We start from the raw sequence: 17,121 nt of genomic DNA, 5'->3' as shown, positions 1-17,121 counted from the left end.
GTTTAAAAATCTGTTAGCCAGGTACACACTTAGACCAATTACATCAGAGTCTCTGGCATGGGGCATCCGGACACCTATATGTTTAAAGCTCCTAAAATTAAAAAAGTTTATAAAACCCATCAATACGTAAATGGGCATACAGTGATTTTCCAAGAGCATAGTGTAGTGTGCAGTATCTCCAAAACTTTTTGGATCAGAAACACTTCTGTCCAGGGACATAATTAACAGACCTAAATGTGTGCAATGCTAGCCTATGGGATAAAGTAGAAATTGCTTTGAGCGACCTACAAGACATTCACCACCAACCTCATCTATTGCCAAACACTTCCTCCATCCACTGCATATTTTCCTATTAGAATATTAACAATTCCATTGCAATTATCTGTTGTAATGTGACTGTTTACACTCTTTCTACAAACAACCTCTTTGAAGTCAGAGATTGAATCTAATTTAGATTCCCCAGAGCCTTCTATGAGTAACTGAATACAGATTGCTAGCCCTACTTTCTGGAGAAAAGGTTGTTCAAGAATGGCTTTAATGCAACCTAGAATATGAAAATATATAACTAAAATTAAAAATTAACTATTTCTCCCTCATAAAGCTACTCTTATTTAGTATTCCCTTATTATTTCCACTGAGAGATGATAAATTTCACTTGCCTTGGGATCTGCCACATCTTCAATTCATTAGCAACTTAAGAACACCAAAAAGCTATTCTAAGAATCATTTAGCCCAACTGTGATCCAAAAAGGAGTAAAAAGAGTGTGTGTGTTAACAATGAGATGAAGTTTCCAAAAACCCTTAAGAGAAAAGGGGAAAAAAAGCTTAAAAATTACTGTTGTTTCAAAAATCCAAGTTTTTAAAGTTTGGACATAATCAAATCAAATCAAATCAGTTTTATTTCTTTGGTTTTTGGTTTTTAATTTATAGGGAACAATAGTCTTCTGTGAGCAAGCTGCATATTTAACTCAGGTCAAGCAATTTTGGTATGTATTCAAAAACTTTCAAGTATTAAGTACAGTATTCTTTACTGTCACAAAAGAAAAAATCGGACTTTATTCTATAAAGGTGATGTGTGGTTCATTCTACAGCTTTCTAGCTTTATGGTTTCTATGTGCTCCACAAATATTTAAAATAATCACATACATCTAAGTCTCAAAGCATTATAAGACTATGCTGCTTCACAGCCTTTTTCAGTCTGCGGTCCTATGAGACTGTATTTGAGGAAATCAATCATGTTAACAAATATTAACATGTATTTGTTTTTAAAGGGTAGTGATAATTACCTACACATATATTTATTCAACAAGGAATTACTGAGTGCCCATTATATGCCAGGCACTGTTTTCAGAGCTAAAGTTGCACAATAATGAAAATAAGGTTCTTTATGAAGCTTACAACCTGGTATATTTTTTCTACAAAGGAAAAACTAGAAACATTCTAGTGGTCCAGACTCTAAATAGGGATTCTTTACGAGGGAGAGAGAAAAAGTAAGCCTAAAAGTCATTAGTTTACAAAATTTTTTGGAAGGCTCCCAGAACCTCTGAAAAGGCCCATAAACCTGGAAGAAAGAGAAAAGTAATAAATGAAATTTTAAAATTAATTAGTGTTTACCTCTGAATTCCTTCAAGAATATCTTTCACAGCTGCCATTAACTTTTGAAGAGATACATATGCTTCTTCAAATGATGCTATTTTTGAAGAAGTCAAAGCTGCATTTGAGCCCAATCTTTGAAATACATCCATGCTAAAATAGAGAAAAAGAAAAGATACTCATAGGTATACATGCACATTTATTGTAATTCAAGCATTTCCATTTCTAATATATAAAATGAGGTAATATTTATAACTCCTCTCTCATAATCCTCATTGAATTAAATTAGAAATAAGAGACAATGACTTGTGAATGTCCAGGCTACCATTCATGCGAAGGATCCAGAGTAACAACTATGTGTGTCTAATCTAAAGTAATACTTACAAGCTGTGGGAATAATGTTTCTTATCAAGAGACCATAAGACACAGAATACTGTTAATCTGCATTGAAATCAATCCGTAAATACTAACAGTGCTCCCGTACATAAGGATGAAGGAAAAAAAAGACATCAGATACACATGTTTCCTGAAACTAGCAGTTTTAAATATCCATACACCTTACTATGGTAATTCCAATTTTAGAAATCTAGCACATTAATAATAACTTGCAACTGGTCAACAATTAGTAATCACCTACATGTGCCATGATGTAAAAAGTGCTAAGTAAATAGTGAATTAGCCACCTGATGAAATACCAAAGAACTACTAAAATAATGCTTACGCCATCTATAAGATAGAAAAATAAAGGTATACAAAATTTATTTAGAGAACATAACCACCACCATATAAAAAAATCAAAATATATGCTGTACTGGATTGATGAGTATGCCCCTGAAATTCATGTTCACCCAGAGCCTCAGAAAGTGACTTTATCTGAAATATCTTTGTAGAACTTCCCAAAAGAATCAACCCTGCAGACAGACACATGGATTTCAGACTTTACAGTTTCCAGAACCGTGAACAAATAAACCTCTGTTATTTTAAACCACCCAGTTTGTGGTGATTTGCTATGGCAGCCCTAGAAAATAACCATGCTTTAAAATACAGCTGGGTATACATGAGAATAACCATGTTAACTACTGGTTACCTTTAGGTAGTAGCATTCAAGGGAAGTTTCTTACTTCACAGTACTTTCCAAAGCATTTTTTAAAATAATTGTGGTGAGGGACGCCTGGGTGGCTCAGTTGGTTAAAATAATTGTGGTGAAAAAAAACATAAAATTACCATTTTAACATTTTAAAGTATACAATTCTGTGGCATTTGATACAACCACAGTGTCTGCAACCATCACCACTACCTACTCATAGAACATCTTCACCACACCAAAAGGAAACCCTGTATTCATTAAGCACTCACCATTCCTCCCTCCCCGCAGTTCCTGGTAACCACTAATTATTTTCTATTTCTACAGATTGACCTGTTGTGGATATTTAATATAAGTGAAATCATATGCCATGTGACCTTTTGTGTCTGGCTTCCTTCATTTAGCATGTTTTCTAATTCATTCACACCATATTGTGTATGGATACTTCCTTATAGCTGTGTAACATTCCATTTTATGGATATACCCATCTGTTGATACACATAGAGGACTGTTTCCACTTTAGCTATTGTAAATAGTTGTGAACATTCATGCACATGTTTCTGTTTGAACACTTGTGTTCAGTTCTTTTAGGTATATATCTAAGAGTGGAACTGCGGGGTTATATGATGATGGCACATTTAATGTACTGAGGAACCATAAAATTGTTTTTCCACATTCCTACATGTATGAAAGGGGTAAAGCATTTTGACAAGTCTGCAAAAGGGAAAACTTAGGAAATCTGAAGAAATACAATGGTTAATAAGTACAATTTGACCTTTCTAAAAGAAAAAGTATTCTGAAACACTAGTAGCCTAGTACACCTTCATGATAAATGATTCTCCGTCCCCTCACTTTCAATCTGGAGGTGTCTTTAGGTTTCAAATAAACCTCTGGTAGACTGCATATGGATGGGTCCTGTCTTTGTATCCAATCTTCAACACCAGGCCATTTCAGGGAAGCATTTAGGCCATTCACGTTGAGAGTAACTACTGGAAGGTATTAATGTAGTGCCATCATATTGCCTGTAAAGCCCGTTTCCTATAAAGGCCCTGTTTCTACAGATTGTCTCTGTAAATTTCTGGTCTATTATATTCTTGGAGGTCTTTCTTCTTTTATAGAACCCCCCTTTTATTGTTTCTTGCAGGGCTGGTTTGGTGGTCACATATTCTTTCATTTTCTGCCTGTCCTGGAAGCTTGTTGTCTCTCCATCTGTTGTGAATGACAGCTTTGCTCAATAAAGTACTCTTGGTTGCATGTTCTTCTCATTTAGTACCCTGATAATGTCTTGCCAGCCCTTTCTGGCTTGCCAGGTCTCTGTGGACAGGTCTGACATTATTCTGATGTTCCTCCCGCCATAGGTAAGAAATCTCTTCCCCCTAGTTGCTCTCAGGATAGCTGCCTTGGCTCTAAGATTAGCAAGTTTTGCTATTATACCAGAGCAATTGCCTATTTTTACTGATCTTGGGAGGGATCCTCTCTGCCTCTTGGACAAGAATTCTTATTTCCTTCCCCAGATTAGGAAAGTTCTCAGCTATGATTTTCTCAAGTACACCTTCTAGTCCTCTCTCTCTCTCTCTCTCTCTCTCTCTCCAAACCTTCAAGGATCCAAATAATTCTGACTTTGGAACGTTTCATGACATCACTGATCTCTCTAACTCTGCTCTCATGGGCTTCTAGTTGTTTATCCCTATCCTCCTTGACTTGCTTCCTTTCTATCATCTTATCTTCTTGACCACTAATTCGTTCTGCTTTCTCATGTACCCTGGCAGTCAGAGTATCCAGTTTAGACTGCATCTCCTTCATAGCATTTTTAAGTTTGGCGTGATTACCTCTCATTCCTGCCCTTAGAGATTCTATATTGTCACTAATACTTTTCTCAAGCCTAGATAGTGACTTTATAAGTGTTACTCTGAAGTCTATTTCTGACATCTTGCTTATATCCATATCCATTAAGTCTGTGGCAGAGGCCACTGTCTCTGGTTCTTTTCTTTGTTGGGAGTTGTTCCTCCTAGTCATTCTGTTGAGGGATGTTGAGGGAATGTACAGAGTCCAAAATATCAACCATGACCCAGGCGGGATAAACCCTAGGAAAAATCGGAGCAGTCAGATGCCACTACTCAGGCCCGGTAGAGTTTTTCTGCTTGTAGAGCTCCAGATATATATTCTTACATCTCAGGCTGATTTCATGGGTGTTCGGGATTGTTTGGTAGATATCCAGATAAATTCAGGGCACCAGACAAAATGAGGTCCCCGATTCCTCTGCCATCTTGCCTCCCTTCTCACTACTCAACCTTCAAATGAGCAGCTCTCAATGAAGGGCTCAAGCATGAATATATTGAAAAGTTTTACAGTGACTCTGGTACACAATCAGGCATGAGAAGCAATGAAGTAGGCTTAAGAACTATGCACTGATACAGCAATATAAGAATTTTTCATGAATTACTGAAATACTACAAAGTAAAGTTGATTTATTATACAGAATTTACCTAGAACTCCAACACAAATGTATGCATATTATAGGTCAATTCTAAGACAAATAAGGTATTCAAATTTTGAATATTTGAATTTTTCTAAAATGAAAATTTTATTTTCTAAACGAAATTTAGAAATATTTTCTAAATGAAAAGAAGATTAAAATATCTTAGAAATGGCTTTAATCTATTTTATTTTGAAAGTGATAATCTTTGCCTAGTATATGGGGTAACTTCCTGCTAACAAGAATATCTGATTAGCCAAAACATTTCCAATATGTTAAGACTGGACAAAACAAAGATATGAAAATACAAATGCATTACATGAAAACACAAAGTTTTAAGTATTGTTTTCTTCAGCTTACATGGTAGGTATTGGTATTTCTTTAGTGTGACAAACTATGCATTTGTTTGAAAGAACTTATAATTGTAGGCAAGGACTAAAAATGGGTCTACAGTGTTATAAGAGAGAAAAGATGTTTAAAAAGAGTGCTCATATTACTTTGCTGCCCATTTCCTGACAGAGGAAATGACAGATGATCTTAATCCAAAATAACAGTGATACTGGGCCCTTGTACAAAAATCATACTAAAAAGCTTTCAGTATGACCCGCAAATATATAATATATATATAAATCATATAAAGATTATGGGCTTGGGAAAAAGTAGAGGAGCAAAGGTTGGCCTACTTTAAAAGCAGTTATTTTAAATTATTTTTTTAAGCTACTCCAGCAGCATTTAAAGAACTACTCACAAATGGTCTCTATCTTTTCATTTTACCAAGAACAGAGTATGCTTTCATGGGTATCAAAGGAATAAAAGCATTTCTTCCTTTTAAATCTAAGTATTTATCTTTCTTTTTAGAAAGTCTTACATGAATTCTCCCTAAACCGAAATGACCTTTTCTTAGATTATCTTAAATGTCATTAAGGCTTTGTGTCCTGCTAATTTGTTTAGCCAATCTAGGTGGCATTTATTGGTTCTGACATACATGGGAAATACTTGTCATGAAGGTTTCACATCCGAATCACCTATAGAGATTTTTTTTTTTTTTAATAAACTATCTCAGTGTCACCTCAGTCCTATCAAGTCAGAATTTCTAGGGATAGGGCCTAGGCATATGTATTTTTAAAACACTCGAGATAAATCTGATTGCACCCTTATTTAAGCATCACTGTTTCTAAGGCACCAATTTGATAAAAGGCCCTCAGTTAGATAATCTAATATATTAAACTCATAACCCAATCACTAACTGTTCAATGAATAACAGTAACGATGGAAAAGCCTAGAATTCAAAAATTCTTGGAAATTTAGTACCTGTTCTGATATAATGTAATCCAAACATTCTCTAGGATAGACCAGATTTCTTGATGCCTGTTGGGTTGCAGAAGATGAGAACCTGAGAAAATGGTGATTTCTTGATTATTAGACTTCATCAAAGAAGTATCTTCTTGCTTTTTACCCACTGTAGTTTCTGAAGGATTTTGCTTAAGTTTTGCCTTGACCTGGGGAAATAAGAATTACACAAATTTCAGCTTGTCCTTCACTAGGAAGTGAGAGAAACAATGCCAATTGTGCTTACAGTGTTCTAGGTTTCCAAGAAGTGTTGACTATTCTTTGTCCTTGATTATGTACAGAATATTCCAGAAAAGCATCAGAGCTATAAAATATATATATTTTTTCCTTTTCCATTTATATCAAATAGTTCCAATGTATTTATTATAGTGACCTTTCTTAGCTAACATGCTAATATCAATTTAAGAATACTATTTGAACCCTTCTACACATATGGTACTGAACAAGACAGAGAACACTTAGGATACAATGATAAACATGTGGAATCAAGCCTCCAAGTACCCGACGATCCATTAACAAGAATGGATTATTATTAAAAAAAAAAAAAAAAAAAACCAGAATGTAAACCTTTTGCCATTGAAGAAGCTACTGAAGGTTTCTCGAGAGGCAAGGAGACTGTCTAGAAGGCTACTGAAATAATCCAGTAGACTAGTCCTGAGAACTTGAATTAGGTTGAAAAGGCAGAAGAAGAAAAAGAAAAAAAAAATGTACACAAGAAAAAATTTTAAAAGATTTAGCCAAAATCTAGATTCAGGAAATGAAGGAGACTCTAAGATTTTTTAAATTTAGATGTCTACGAGAATAAGTGCACAAATAATAGAAATATAAAGTGTCCATAAGGTAAAAATAGATCAAACCTCCTTGATTTACTGCTCCAGAGGAATGTAAAGACACAGTTTTATTTGAAGGCAACACACTGAATGTATCATGTATTATAATGTAAGAGCAGTAAGGCATTTAACGTACATTTATCTACATTTCTGGATTTTACAGCTACCTGTAGTAAAGCCAAGAAGAAAGGCTGGTTATGGAAAAGAGGAGAAACAGACCACAGGTCTGTGTTTAGAACGTCTACTGTGAAGAATAAAAAGATATTTAAGTAAAGATATCTAGCAGGAAAAAAAAAAAAAGATATCTAGCAGGTCATTGGATATGCAGATTTGTAGCTCAAAAGATAAAGCTGGGACTCATTCCCATGCAGAAAAACCTCAGAGGTAGATGAGATTGTTAGAAAATAGCAAAAACAGAAAAAGAAGGAGGAGGAGGAGGAGGAACAGGAAGGGGAAGAGGAGAAGGGAGAGGGGGAGGGGGAGGAGAAGGTAGTGAAAGGTAGATAAATTAAAGGAGGAAGGGAGGAAATTAGCAAGAAGAAAAAGAGAGACTGACAAGATATGGGAAGAGTCAGAAGTACTCGAAAGCAAGAGAAGCCCAAAGAGTTAAGTTTCGGGAAATAAAGAGTGGACTACATCAAGTGCTGAGAAAGGCTGAGAAACTAGAAAGAGGGAGAAAATGGTGGATTGGATCAATGATAACCTAATTCACCTAACAGAATATGGAGGCAGAATTCTACTTGTAAAGGATTAAGTAGGAAATGAGTGAAGAAACAGAAACAAGGGTTAATCACTCTTTTTTTTTTTTTTAAAGATTTTATTTATTTATTTGACAGACAGAGATCACAGGCAGGCAGAGAGGCAGGCAGAGAGAGGAAGGGAAGCAGGCTCCCTGCTGAGCAGAGAGCCCGATGTGGGGCTCAATCCCAGGACCCTGGGATCATGACCTGAGCCGAAGGCAAAGGCTTTAACCCGCTGAGCCACCCAGGCGCCCCAATAGATCACTCTTTAAGAAGTTTGGTAATTGTTGGAAGGAGTTAGTGCAGTAAACACCATGGCCAACGACAAGTACTTAAGAATGCAGACCTGAGCATATTTTAAATATTGATAATTAAAGATACTGAACAGAGTATAAGAGCTATATTATTGATTCAAATAATTTTTTTTAAAATCACCTTCGGGGAAAATATTAAGTGGAAAAAACCTCTGATAGAATGAAAAAAACTTTATGACATTTAAAACTTGGGGTTTTTTTGTCTTGGCTCTACTGTAACTTAAATAAAATCATTCCATTTCTCTAAGCTTCCTTATGATAACAGTTGATAACAGTATGATTTCAAAGGTTAGCTTATGGGTTGTTAGTTTCATGTTAATTAAAAAATAAAAAAGTTCCAACACTATTGGAAATAACTATTTATGAAGCATTTCTTACGCATAGGAACTTTCTAAAAACTTTGTATCTATTAGCTCATTTAATCCTCAGAACTGCCCTGTGAAACAGATACTATGATTATCCATATTTTCGGGTCAATAACTCATACAAGGTCACACAGCTGGTAAGACTCATACATAGAACCTGACCTTCAGGAAGCTGACTCTGAATGGGCTTCTGATCTCTCTCCAACAATAAAAGTAAATATTCCCCTTTTCTATCTTTGGGAGCAGGAAGAAAAAAGAATGTTATTCCTCCTGTTTTTCCCTATTTACATTAATTATGAACTTAATAAATATACATGGATGGAAAGACATATTTTGTTCCGAGATATATATATATTTTTTAAAGATTTTATTTACTTATTTGACAGAGAGAGATCACAAGTAGGCAGAGAGGCAGGCAGAGAGAGAGGAAGGGAAGCAGGCTCCCTGCTGAGCAGAGAGCCCGATGCGGGGCTCGATCCCAGGACCCTGAGATCATGACCTGAGCCGAAGGCAGCGGCTTAACCCACTGAGCCACCCAGGCGCCCCCCGAGATATATTCTTTTGATCACCACATACTGCCTTGTTTCCTCAGCTCTCATGTATTAGTGTATGCAACTATGCAGATGGATGTCTTTCCCAAACACCTACACAGCACTTACTAGTGCCAGGCACTCAATGCTTTAAAAGTATTAATTTATTTAATTCTCATGACAGTTCTGAGGCACAGATTATTATTCTCATTTCATAAAAGAAGAAATTAGGCTCAGAGAGGTTAATTAATCAGAGGTTTAAAACATAGCTAGTCAGGGGCACCCGGTGGCTCAGTTGGTTAAGCGTCCAACTCTTGATTTCAGCTCTCATGATCTCAGAGTCGTCAGTTGAACCCCATGTTGGGCTCCACGTTGAGGGTGCAGTCTGCTTAGGATTCTCATTCTCTCCCTCTCCCTCTGCTCCCTTACCCCATTCTCTGTCCCTGAAAACAAAACAAAACTTAAAGAAGAAAAAAAAACCCAAAACACAACTACTCAGGATGAGGCTCCTTGGACATAAGGCTGACTTTAATTATTCTATCATCCTGGCAGAGCAAGCCTTATTTTTTTGGTTGGAAGGCTTATCAAAGAAAAATGTATATATCCTTTTCCTGTTCCCACCCCATTTATATAAAAATCTAGAAAATGATCATTTTGGTTGACTCTCTACTTTGTTTTCTCACAAGCCTTTTCAGAAGTAAACAAATGAATATTCCTCTTTTCCTGATTTTCTACACTTGGTACATTAAGTTTGGGGGCCTTCTTTTTTTTTTTTTTTTTTAATTTAACAATTACTGTATTTAGATACCCTGTCTCTGGAGGTAATCTATTTGTTGCTCGAGTTACTGAGACAGGCAGGACGAAATATTTAGGTCATATACCAAATCTAATGCATTCTACAAAATGACTCCTAGTGAGTGTATTTTATTTTATTTATTTATTTTTAAAGATTTTATTTATTTATTTGACAGACAGAGACCACAAGTAGGCAGAGAAGCAGGCAGAGAGAGAGGGGGAAGCAGACTCCCTGCTGAGCAGAGAGCCCGATGCGGGGCTTGCTCCCAGGACTCTGGGATCATGACCTGAGCTGAAGGCAGAGGCTTTAACCCACTGAGCCACCCAGGTGCCCCCTGAGTGTATTTTAAAAGCCCAAGCTAAATCACATAGTTCCTGGCTGACTTAGACAATGAATTAGCAACACTTCAGAGTTCTAATCATGGAAACAGCATAGGTTTCAAGCAATCACACGAATGCCAGGTTTTGAGGGAAAAGCACTAATGAGGATGTAGATTCTTCATCGATGGGCTTCAGGACTCTCGCTAATGTAGCAACTGGAAAATCAGGATCCAAGAATAAATAACAATTTAATTAACTACTCGGTGGACAACATACAGTTGGCACACTATTATCTGATAACACTACATTTTCATGCCACAGTTTCATGGTAACTCCCATCTCTTGGTTTCCAATTGATGAAAGAACCTTAAATCTGGACATTTGTTGTTGTTTTTATCGCAATCAGTCCTAATTTTCTTTTTATTTTCAATAATCCTAATTCAAAGACTGATAAACCTATGAGTAACCTGAATTTTTCATTTGTTTTCACTAAAGATGGGGTTTAGGGCTTAATTATGTGATGGGAAATGCTAATATATGGTTCCCTACACAATTCAAGAACCGACTCAAGTTGCAACCCTTTATATATCCAAGTCCATTCTTTCCTACAGATGGTTCTCCAAGTCACATTTGCCATGGAAAAATACAACTGCTAAGGTTTTAGTCATCTTAACCCAAAAGATCATTTCACCCCTTAAATCAATTCTTTCACAGGAGTTCAACCACGTATTTATTAGTTTATAAAAAAAAGATGCTTCTTGTACTTCATGAGATGCTCTCTTAAGTACGTAAGTCTTTCCCTATCAGCTATGACGAATTTTAGTATCATCGAATCCTTTCATTACTTCACAGGTAGTGGGAACTGTGTGACCTTGAAACATCACAGACAAAAACCTGGTCAACCGCATAACTCGGAAGAAAAAAAAATGGAGATAATATATATATATATATATAAAAGTACCATTAATGTCTAGGGGCGCCTGGGTGGCTCAGTGGGTTAAGCCTGTGCCTACAGCTCAGGTCATGATCTCAGGGTCCTGGGATGGAGCCCTGCATCTGGCTCTCTGCTCAGCAGGGAGCCTGCTTCCTCCTCTCTCTCTCTCTGCCTGCCTCTCTGCCTACTCATGATCTCTCTGTCAAATAAATAAATAAAATCTTAAAAAAAAAATTAAGTACCATTAGTGTCTTATATCTCATAATGGTGATACTGAGTTTTTGACCTGTTTCTGACATATAAAATATAAAACTCCCAGAATCTTCTAGATTTGAAATTAGAAGGCTACAGAAATAGAGTATTACCAGAGACAAAACTTACAGAGTTAATTTAAAAGAGGTAAAAAGGCATCAGTGCTACACTGACTGCATAAGAGTCACATGCAGAGATTGTTAAAAAAATTGGTAGGTGAATTGCCAAAGTCTGAGTAAGGTCTACAGATTAGATCATTGTATTATACCAATACTAATTTCCTAATTAATTATATTAGTTACGTAAGATATCCTTGTTCTTTAGGAAATATATGAAAGTATTTAGGGATAAAGGAGCATTGTACTTGCAACATACTCTTAAACAGTTCAGGAAACAAATGTGGCTAGATAAGCAGATAGATAGGCAGAGAAAACAATAAAGCAAATGTGAAAAAAGGGTAACACTGGGGAATCTGGGTAAAGGATATATACCGGAATCCTCTGAACTCTTCTTGCAACTTTTCTGTAAGTTTCAAATTATTTCAAAATAAAAAAATAAGTGACTCTTAATTTCACAAAACAAACTGAGGGTTGCTGGGGGGAGAGGGGTTGGGAGAAGTGGGGTGGGGTTATGGACATTGGGGAGAGTATGTGCTATGGTGAATGCTGTGAAGTGTGTAAACCTGGCGATTCACAGACCCGTACCCCTGGGGATAAAAATATATTATATGTTTATAAAAAAATAAAAATTTAAAAATTTAAAAAAAAAGAATAAACTTAAGATGCAGAAGTGGACAAAAAAAAAAAAGAACAGTATTCCTGGGTACCACTACCAGAAGTTTGATTCAGTAAGGTTTGAGAGGGGCTTGGCATCTGCATCTTTAAATAAAAAAAAAAAAAAAAACTTCCAAAGTATTCTAATGGATGCTGTGATCCACTTGTCTGGGGCACTAGGGAATAAGCTTGCAAACAACAAGGCATAGCTTGTGTCCATCCATAAATGAAATAATATAAAATTCCAACAAGTGCTGTAACAGTGCTTCCATAAGAGGATGTGTTTTATAACTTGCAATAAGAATTGTTTACTTTCCCTTCAATTCACTTAATAATCACTTAATGCCATTCATGTGTTAAAATAGGTAAGAATTAAAATATTCTTTACCTCTGTTGTCTGCTAAAACATTTTTAGAACGTATGTCATTAGCTACTCTAAATTGCATTCCAAAGATATCTTACCTCTGCAAAGGTCTGGAGTAGTTCGTTGACTTGAGCAAAGGCCCGTGGAAGAATACCATCATAATCTGACCGTGTACTGAAAGCGTGTAGCAAACTTTTAGAATCCTGAAGCAGAAATTTCAATGTTGTAAAATCCACCGCATTGTTAGCTGGTAAGAGAAATTAAGAAGGAAAAAATAAGTAAGAATGAGTATTCAACACAAAAATGTCTTTGGAAAACCAATCTAATGTTAATTATGAAATTTAAGAAAAGTATACATTTACACCTACACACCACTCCTCATCTCTCTGGCATAAAAAGCATTACAATTAAATTTAGCAAAAGAATGTTCTTGGAGTTGATTCGGGTACTCTGTATTCTTCAGAAGAGAGAACTACCAAGCAAGTTAAACTACAGAGTTTCAAGGCGGATCTTATTTCATACACAGATGACTACGGAGGGTATCAGAAGACTCACTCGGCAGTAAGCATGTAAGTTACATGCAGTACTTCTCATAACCAACTCAGTTAATCATGTAGTGTTTTGCCTTCCAATTCCATTACAACAAATGTAATACTAGATTTGTTGAAAATAATCTTTCCTCTCTCTGCACAACACAACTAACACAACTTTAGAAAAATATAAATAATTTGGGTAACGGTGGGCTGTGGGCAACACAAGTTAGCAGAATATTTTCCTTATAAATTAGCAGAGTGAGTGAATCTACAAAAAATAATTCAAAGGTGTAACAATTTTCTTTCAACTAATCTTACTTACCTTAAATCCTCAAACCAATTAGGAGAGGTGTAACAATGATTTCAAAGATTTTAAGTTACAAACAATGAAGTTAAGCAAATTTCTAATGTCACCAAAGCTTAGAACAGAAGAAATCTTTCCATTATTAGGGTAGAGCACTATATAACAGTTTTCAAAGGCATTTCAAATAAACATGCTACAATGTATTTGTTTTATTTTTTCTAAATATTTTATTTATTTATTTGACACAGAGAGAGAGAGAGAGAGCACAAGCAGGGGGAGAGACAGAGGGAGAGATAGAAGCAGACTCCCTGCTGAGGCTCGATTCCCAGGACGCTGGGATCATGACCTGAGGCGAAAGCAGAGCTTAACCAACGGAGCCACCCAGGCACCCTGTTTTATTTTCTTTTAATGTTCACAGTTTCAGAAACTCTTCTATGTTCTGAAACACCAGTATGTTTTTTTGCTGGCACTATGAGTTTTAAAAACTCTGTATCACTTATACAAGTATTTGCATAGAAATACTGAAAGGTCAAATGAAAATAAAAAGTAGATTTTAATAATTAATTATACAATATTCAGAAATTCTAGTCTAATGTGATGGCTAAAGTCAGGCTTCTGGCTTCCCTTTATCAAACGAAGAGAGAAAAGTACATTTCCTTAGGAAGCACTCAGTTATTTTTAAATGCAAGGACTAGTTTAAATTCCTGTGGGAAAAGACCGATAAGAGATGTCACATATAGGACAGAAGTAGATCTGATGAACCCAGTAAATCTCCTAAGGAGAAACTGGGCACAACTTCTTTAAGTATATAGTCAATATTCAATAGGGCTTATGGCCCTGAATTAATCATTTGATTTCTCTCTTAGAAGAAGTCTTTCTAAGATTTTGTGCTAAAGGGAAATAATGATAAATTCAGTACCTAGACACAACATAAAAAGGAATCTACATGGTTGAAATACTGTAATGCTTATATAAGGTCAACAATCACTTAGACTAAAGTTATATGGATAACAAAATTTTAAAAAGCTACTAATCATTTCCCACACAATTTTCCATAAACTGATCTAAGAATCTCTTCTTTGGGATACTGAAGTTAACTGCATATACATAATTCAACAGCCAAGGATACTATTAAAAGACAGTAAACAAAATCATAAACTATGATTTTTCTAACTCAAAATTACTTGAGGGCAGAAGAGGCTTTTATAATTCTATTATATATTCTTTACAAGTCAGTAAACATCAAGCATTGGATTCTTCTAGACCAAGGATCAATAAATTATGCTCACAATAATTCCAAAAATGAATTTTTAGCAAAAGGAAGTCACCATCTCTTCACTTCTCTCCTATTCCCTGTTAGAGCTGCTGCCTACAACCTCTAAGCTGTGTGCAAAAGACAAACACTGCCCATCCCTGGAAAAAGAGAAAAATGGAACATGGCAACTAGATATACCTTATTAAAACTAAATCTTGTTCAAGATCATATATGATTTAGGAATGTTCTCTTTTGATTGAACCAACTAAATTATGCTTCCATTCAAGATAATGGAAGATGTTTCTATATACCTTGTAAAAGTGCTCTGAAGATGCATCCAATAAGTCATTCCATAGTTCATATAATACCACTTAGAAATAACTTCTATTGTTAAAGATAATGCCTGGAAATGTCTTTAACTTAAAAATTAGTAACTATTATTTTTATTTTTTATTTTTTATTTTTTTGAAGATTTTATTTGTATTTATTTGACAGAGAGAAAGCGAAAACAGGGAACACCAGCAAGGAGAGTGGGAGAGGGAGAAGCAGGCCACTCGCAGAGCAGGGAGCCCAATATGGGGCTCGATCCCAGGACCCTGGCATCATGACCTGAGCAGAAGGCAGATGCTTAACAACTGAGCCATCCAGGTGCCCCCCAAATTAGTAATTTTTAAAAGTCATAAGGCACTGAACCAGGTGCTTTAAATCCCCTGAGGCAGTCTTCAAAGATACAAAACATTTTCCAAAAATTTAGATTTCACGGGAAGGATAGAGGGTTGTGCTATACCTCCCATAGAATATGTTTCTGTTTTTGTTTTGTTTTAGCTTCCAGGATGCTTAGTGTTAAAATCTGTGTTCAAGTTTTGTAATAACTGTTTGCACATGTTTTATGGTAAAATTATCTTTCTTATTCTTCATTACCTCACTCTTGTAACTTTAAACTTGGCTTAAAACCATCTTGTGCTCAGGTTGTTACTTAATGGCCCTCTCATACTCACGGTTATTTTTCAAAAGTAGACAGGATATAACTAATACGTTAAAATAAATAGATCACTTCATGCTAGAAGTTCAAAAAAGTCAAGGACCAACTGAACATCCTAGTAATTGTTACATATATACTTTGCTTTTTAAAGGTATAGCAAGAAAAATCCAGTTGTCTGACTTTGGATATATCACTTAACTTCTCAGGGTTAGTCTAATCATAAAACATGGGCTTTCATAACATTCCATCAGTGCTTTTCCCATCTTTTTCTTCTTAGCAGAGAAACTTTTTTTAATCCTATTCCTTTATCATATACTTTAGGTAGGTACTTTGATACACTACTTCTAAAATTAGTATATGAAATGTGGCCAAAGTTTGTGTGTTAACAAAAGTAAGAAATTTTAACACAGTAAGAAATTTTTTTTTAAAGATTTTATTTATTTATTTATTTGACAGAGAGAGAAAGAGAGAGATCACAAGCACGCAGAGAGGCAGGGAGATGGGGAGGGGGAAGCAGGCTCCCTGTGGAGCAGAGAGCCCAATGTGGGGCCCCATCCCAGGACCCTGGGATCATGACCTGAGCCGAAGGCAGAAGCTTAACCCACTGAGCCACCCAGGCACCCCCACAGTAAGAAATTTTTTAAAAAATCTAAATTTCAGGGGCACCTGGCTGACTCAGTGGCTTAAGCATCGGCCTTCAGCTCAGGTCATAACCCCAGAGTCCTGGGATCCAGCCCTGCACCAGGCTTCCTGCTGGGTGGAGAGCCTGCTTCTCCCACTCCCTCTGCAGCTCCCCCTGCTTGTGCTTGCTCTCTCTCTGTCAAATAAATAAATAAAATTGTTTCCAAAAAATCTAAATTTTATTTATATACCTGATAAACTGTAAAATATGGTTTTAAAGTGTTTCAAACATTATAAAAAATAACATATTCACTATGTCTAGGAATATCAAGAGTGATACCATGAATAGTCACGAGCTCTGTGACCTGGGTCCATTCATGCAGCTGCCATAAACTCCCTTTAGAAGTCAGAAGTATAAATGATTAAAAAATAATGGACAAGTTTCTTAATAATTCATCTCCACATTCCATGGAATGTATCAACTAGTCTGACTTTAACATAACATTGCTGAAGACAAAATAAAAAAATCATACCTTTACAGAGATTTTTATATAGGCTCTCAATGGTTAAAAGCAAGTTCTTCTCCATAACTAATCCAAATACAGCCAACCAATGTTTTCTAAAGCACTGTAATAAATGAATTAGAGTCCATGGTGGTTTCAAGTACAGCATCTAAAAAGTATTTTGAAAAAATTACCACCTAAT

At 35.8% G+C, this 17,121-nt stretch overlaps 1 protein-coding gene across 1 annotated transcript in view; it reads right to left on the bottom strand.

Annotated features, from left to right (window-relative positions):
- The window catches only part of LOC111150715 (SWT1, RNA endoribonuclease homolog), a 102,509-nt gene that overhangs the window by 45,362 nt on the left and 40,026 nt on the right, over positions 1 to 17,121 (bottom strand). The window contains 4 exon segments of the mRNA XM_022508266.1: positions 1,615 to 1,746; positions 6,465 to 6,652; positions 12,820 to 12,968; positions 16,950 to 17,088. Of these exon segments, the coding sequence (XP_022363974.1) occupies positions 1,615 to 1,746; positions 6,465 to 6,652; positions 12,820 to 12,968; positions 16,950 to 17,088 (608 nt within the window).

Source organism: Enhydra lutris, unplaced genomic scaffold (assembly GCF_002288905.1).
Source record: "Enhydra lutris kenyoni isolate GAN:26980312 unplaced genomic scaffold, ASM228890v2 scaffoldscaffold24, whole genome shotgun sequence".
Taxonomy (NCBI): domain Eukaryota; kingdom Metazoa; phylum Chordata; class Mammalia; order Carnivora; family Mustelidae; genus Enhydra; species Enhydra lutris.
This window is presented reverse-complemented; position numbering and strand designations above follow the sequence as displayed.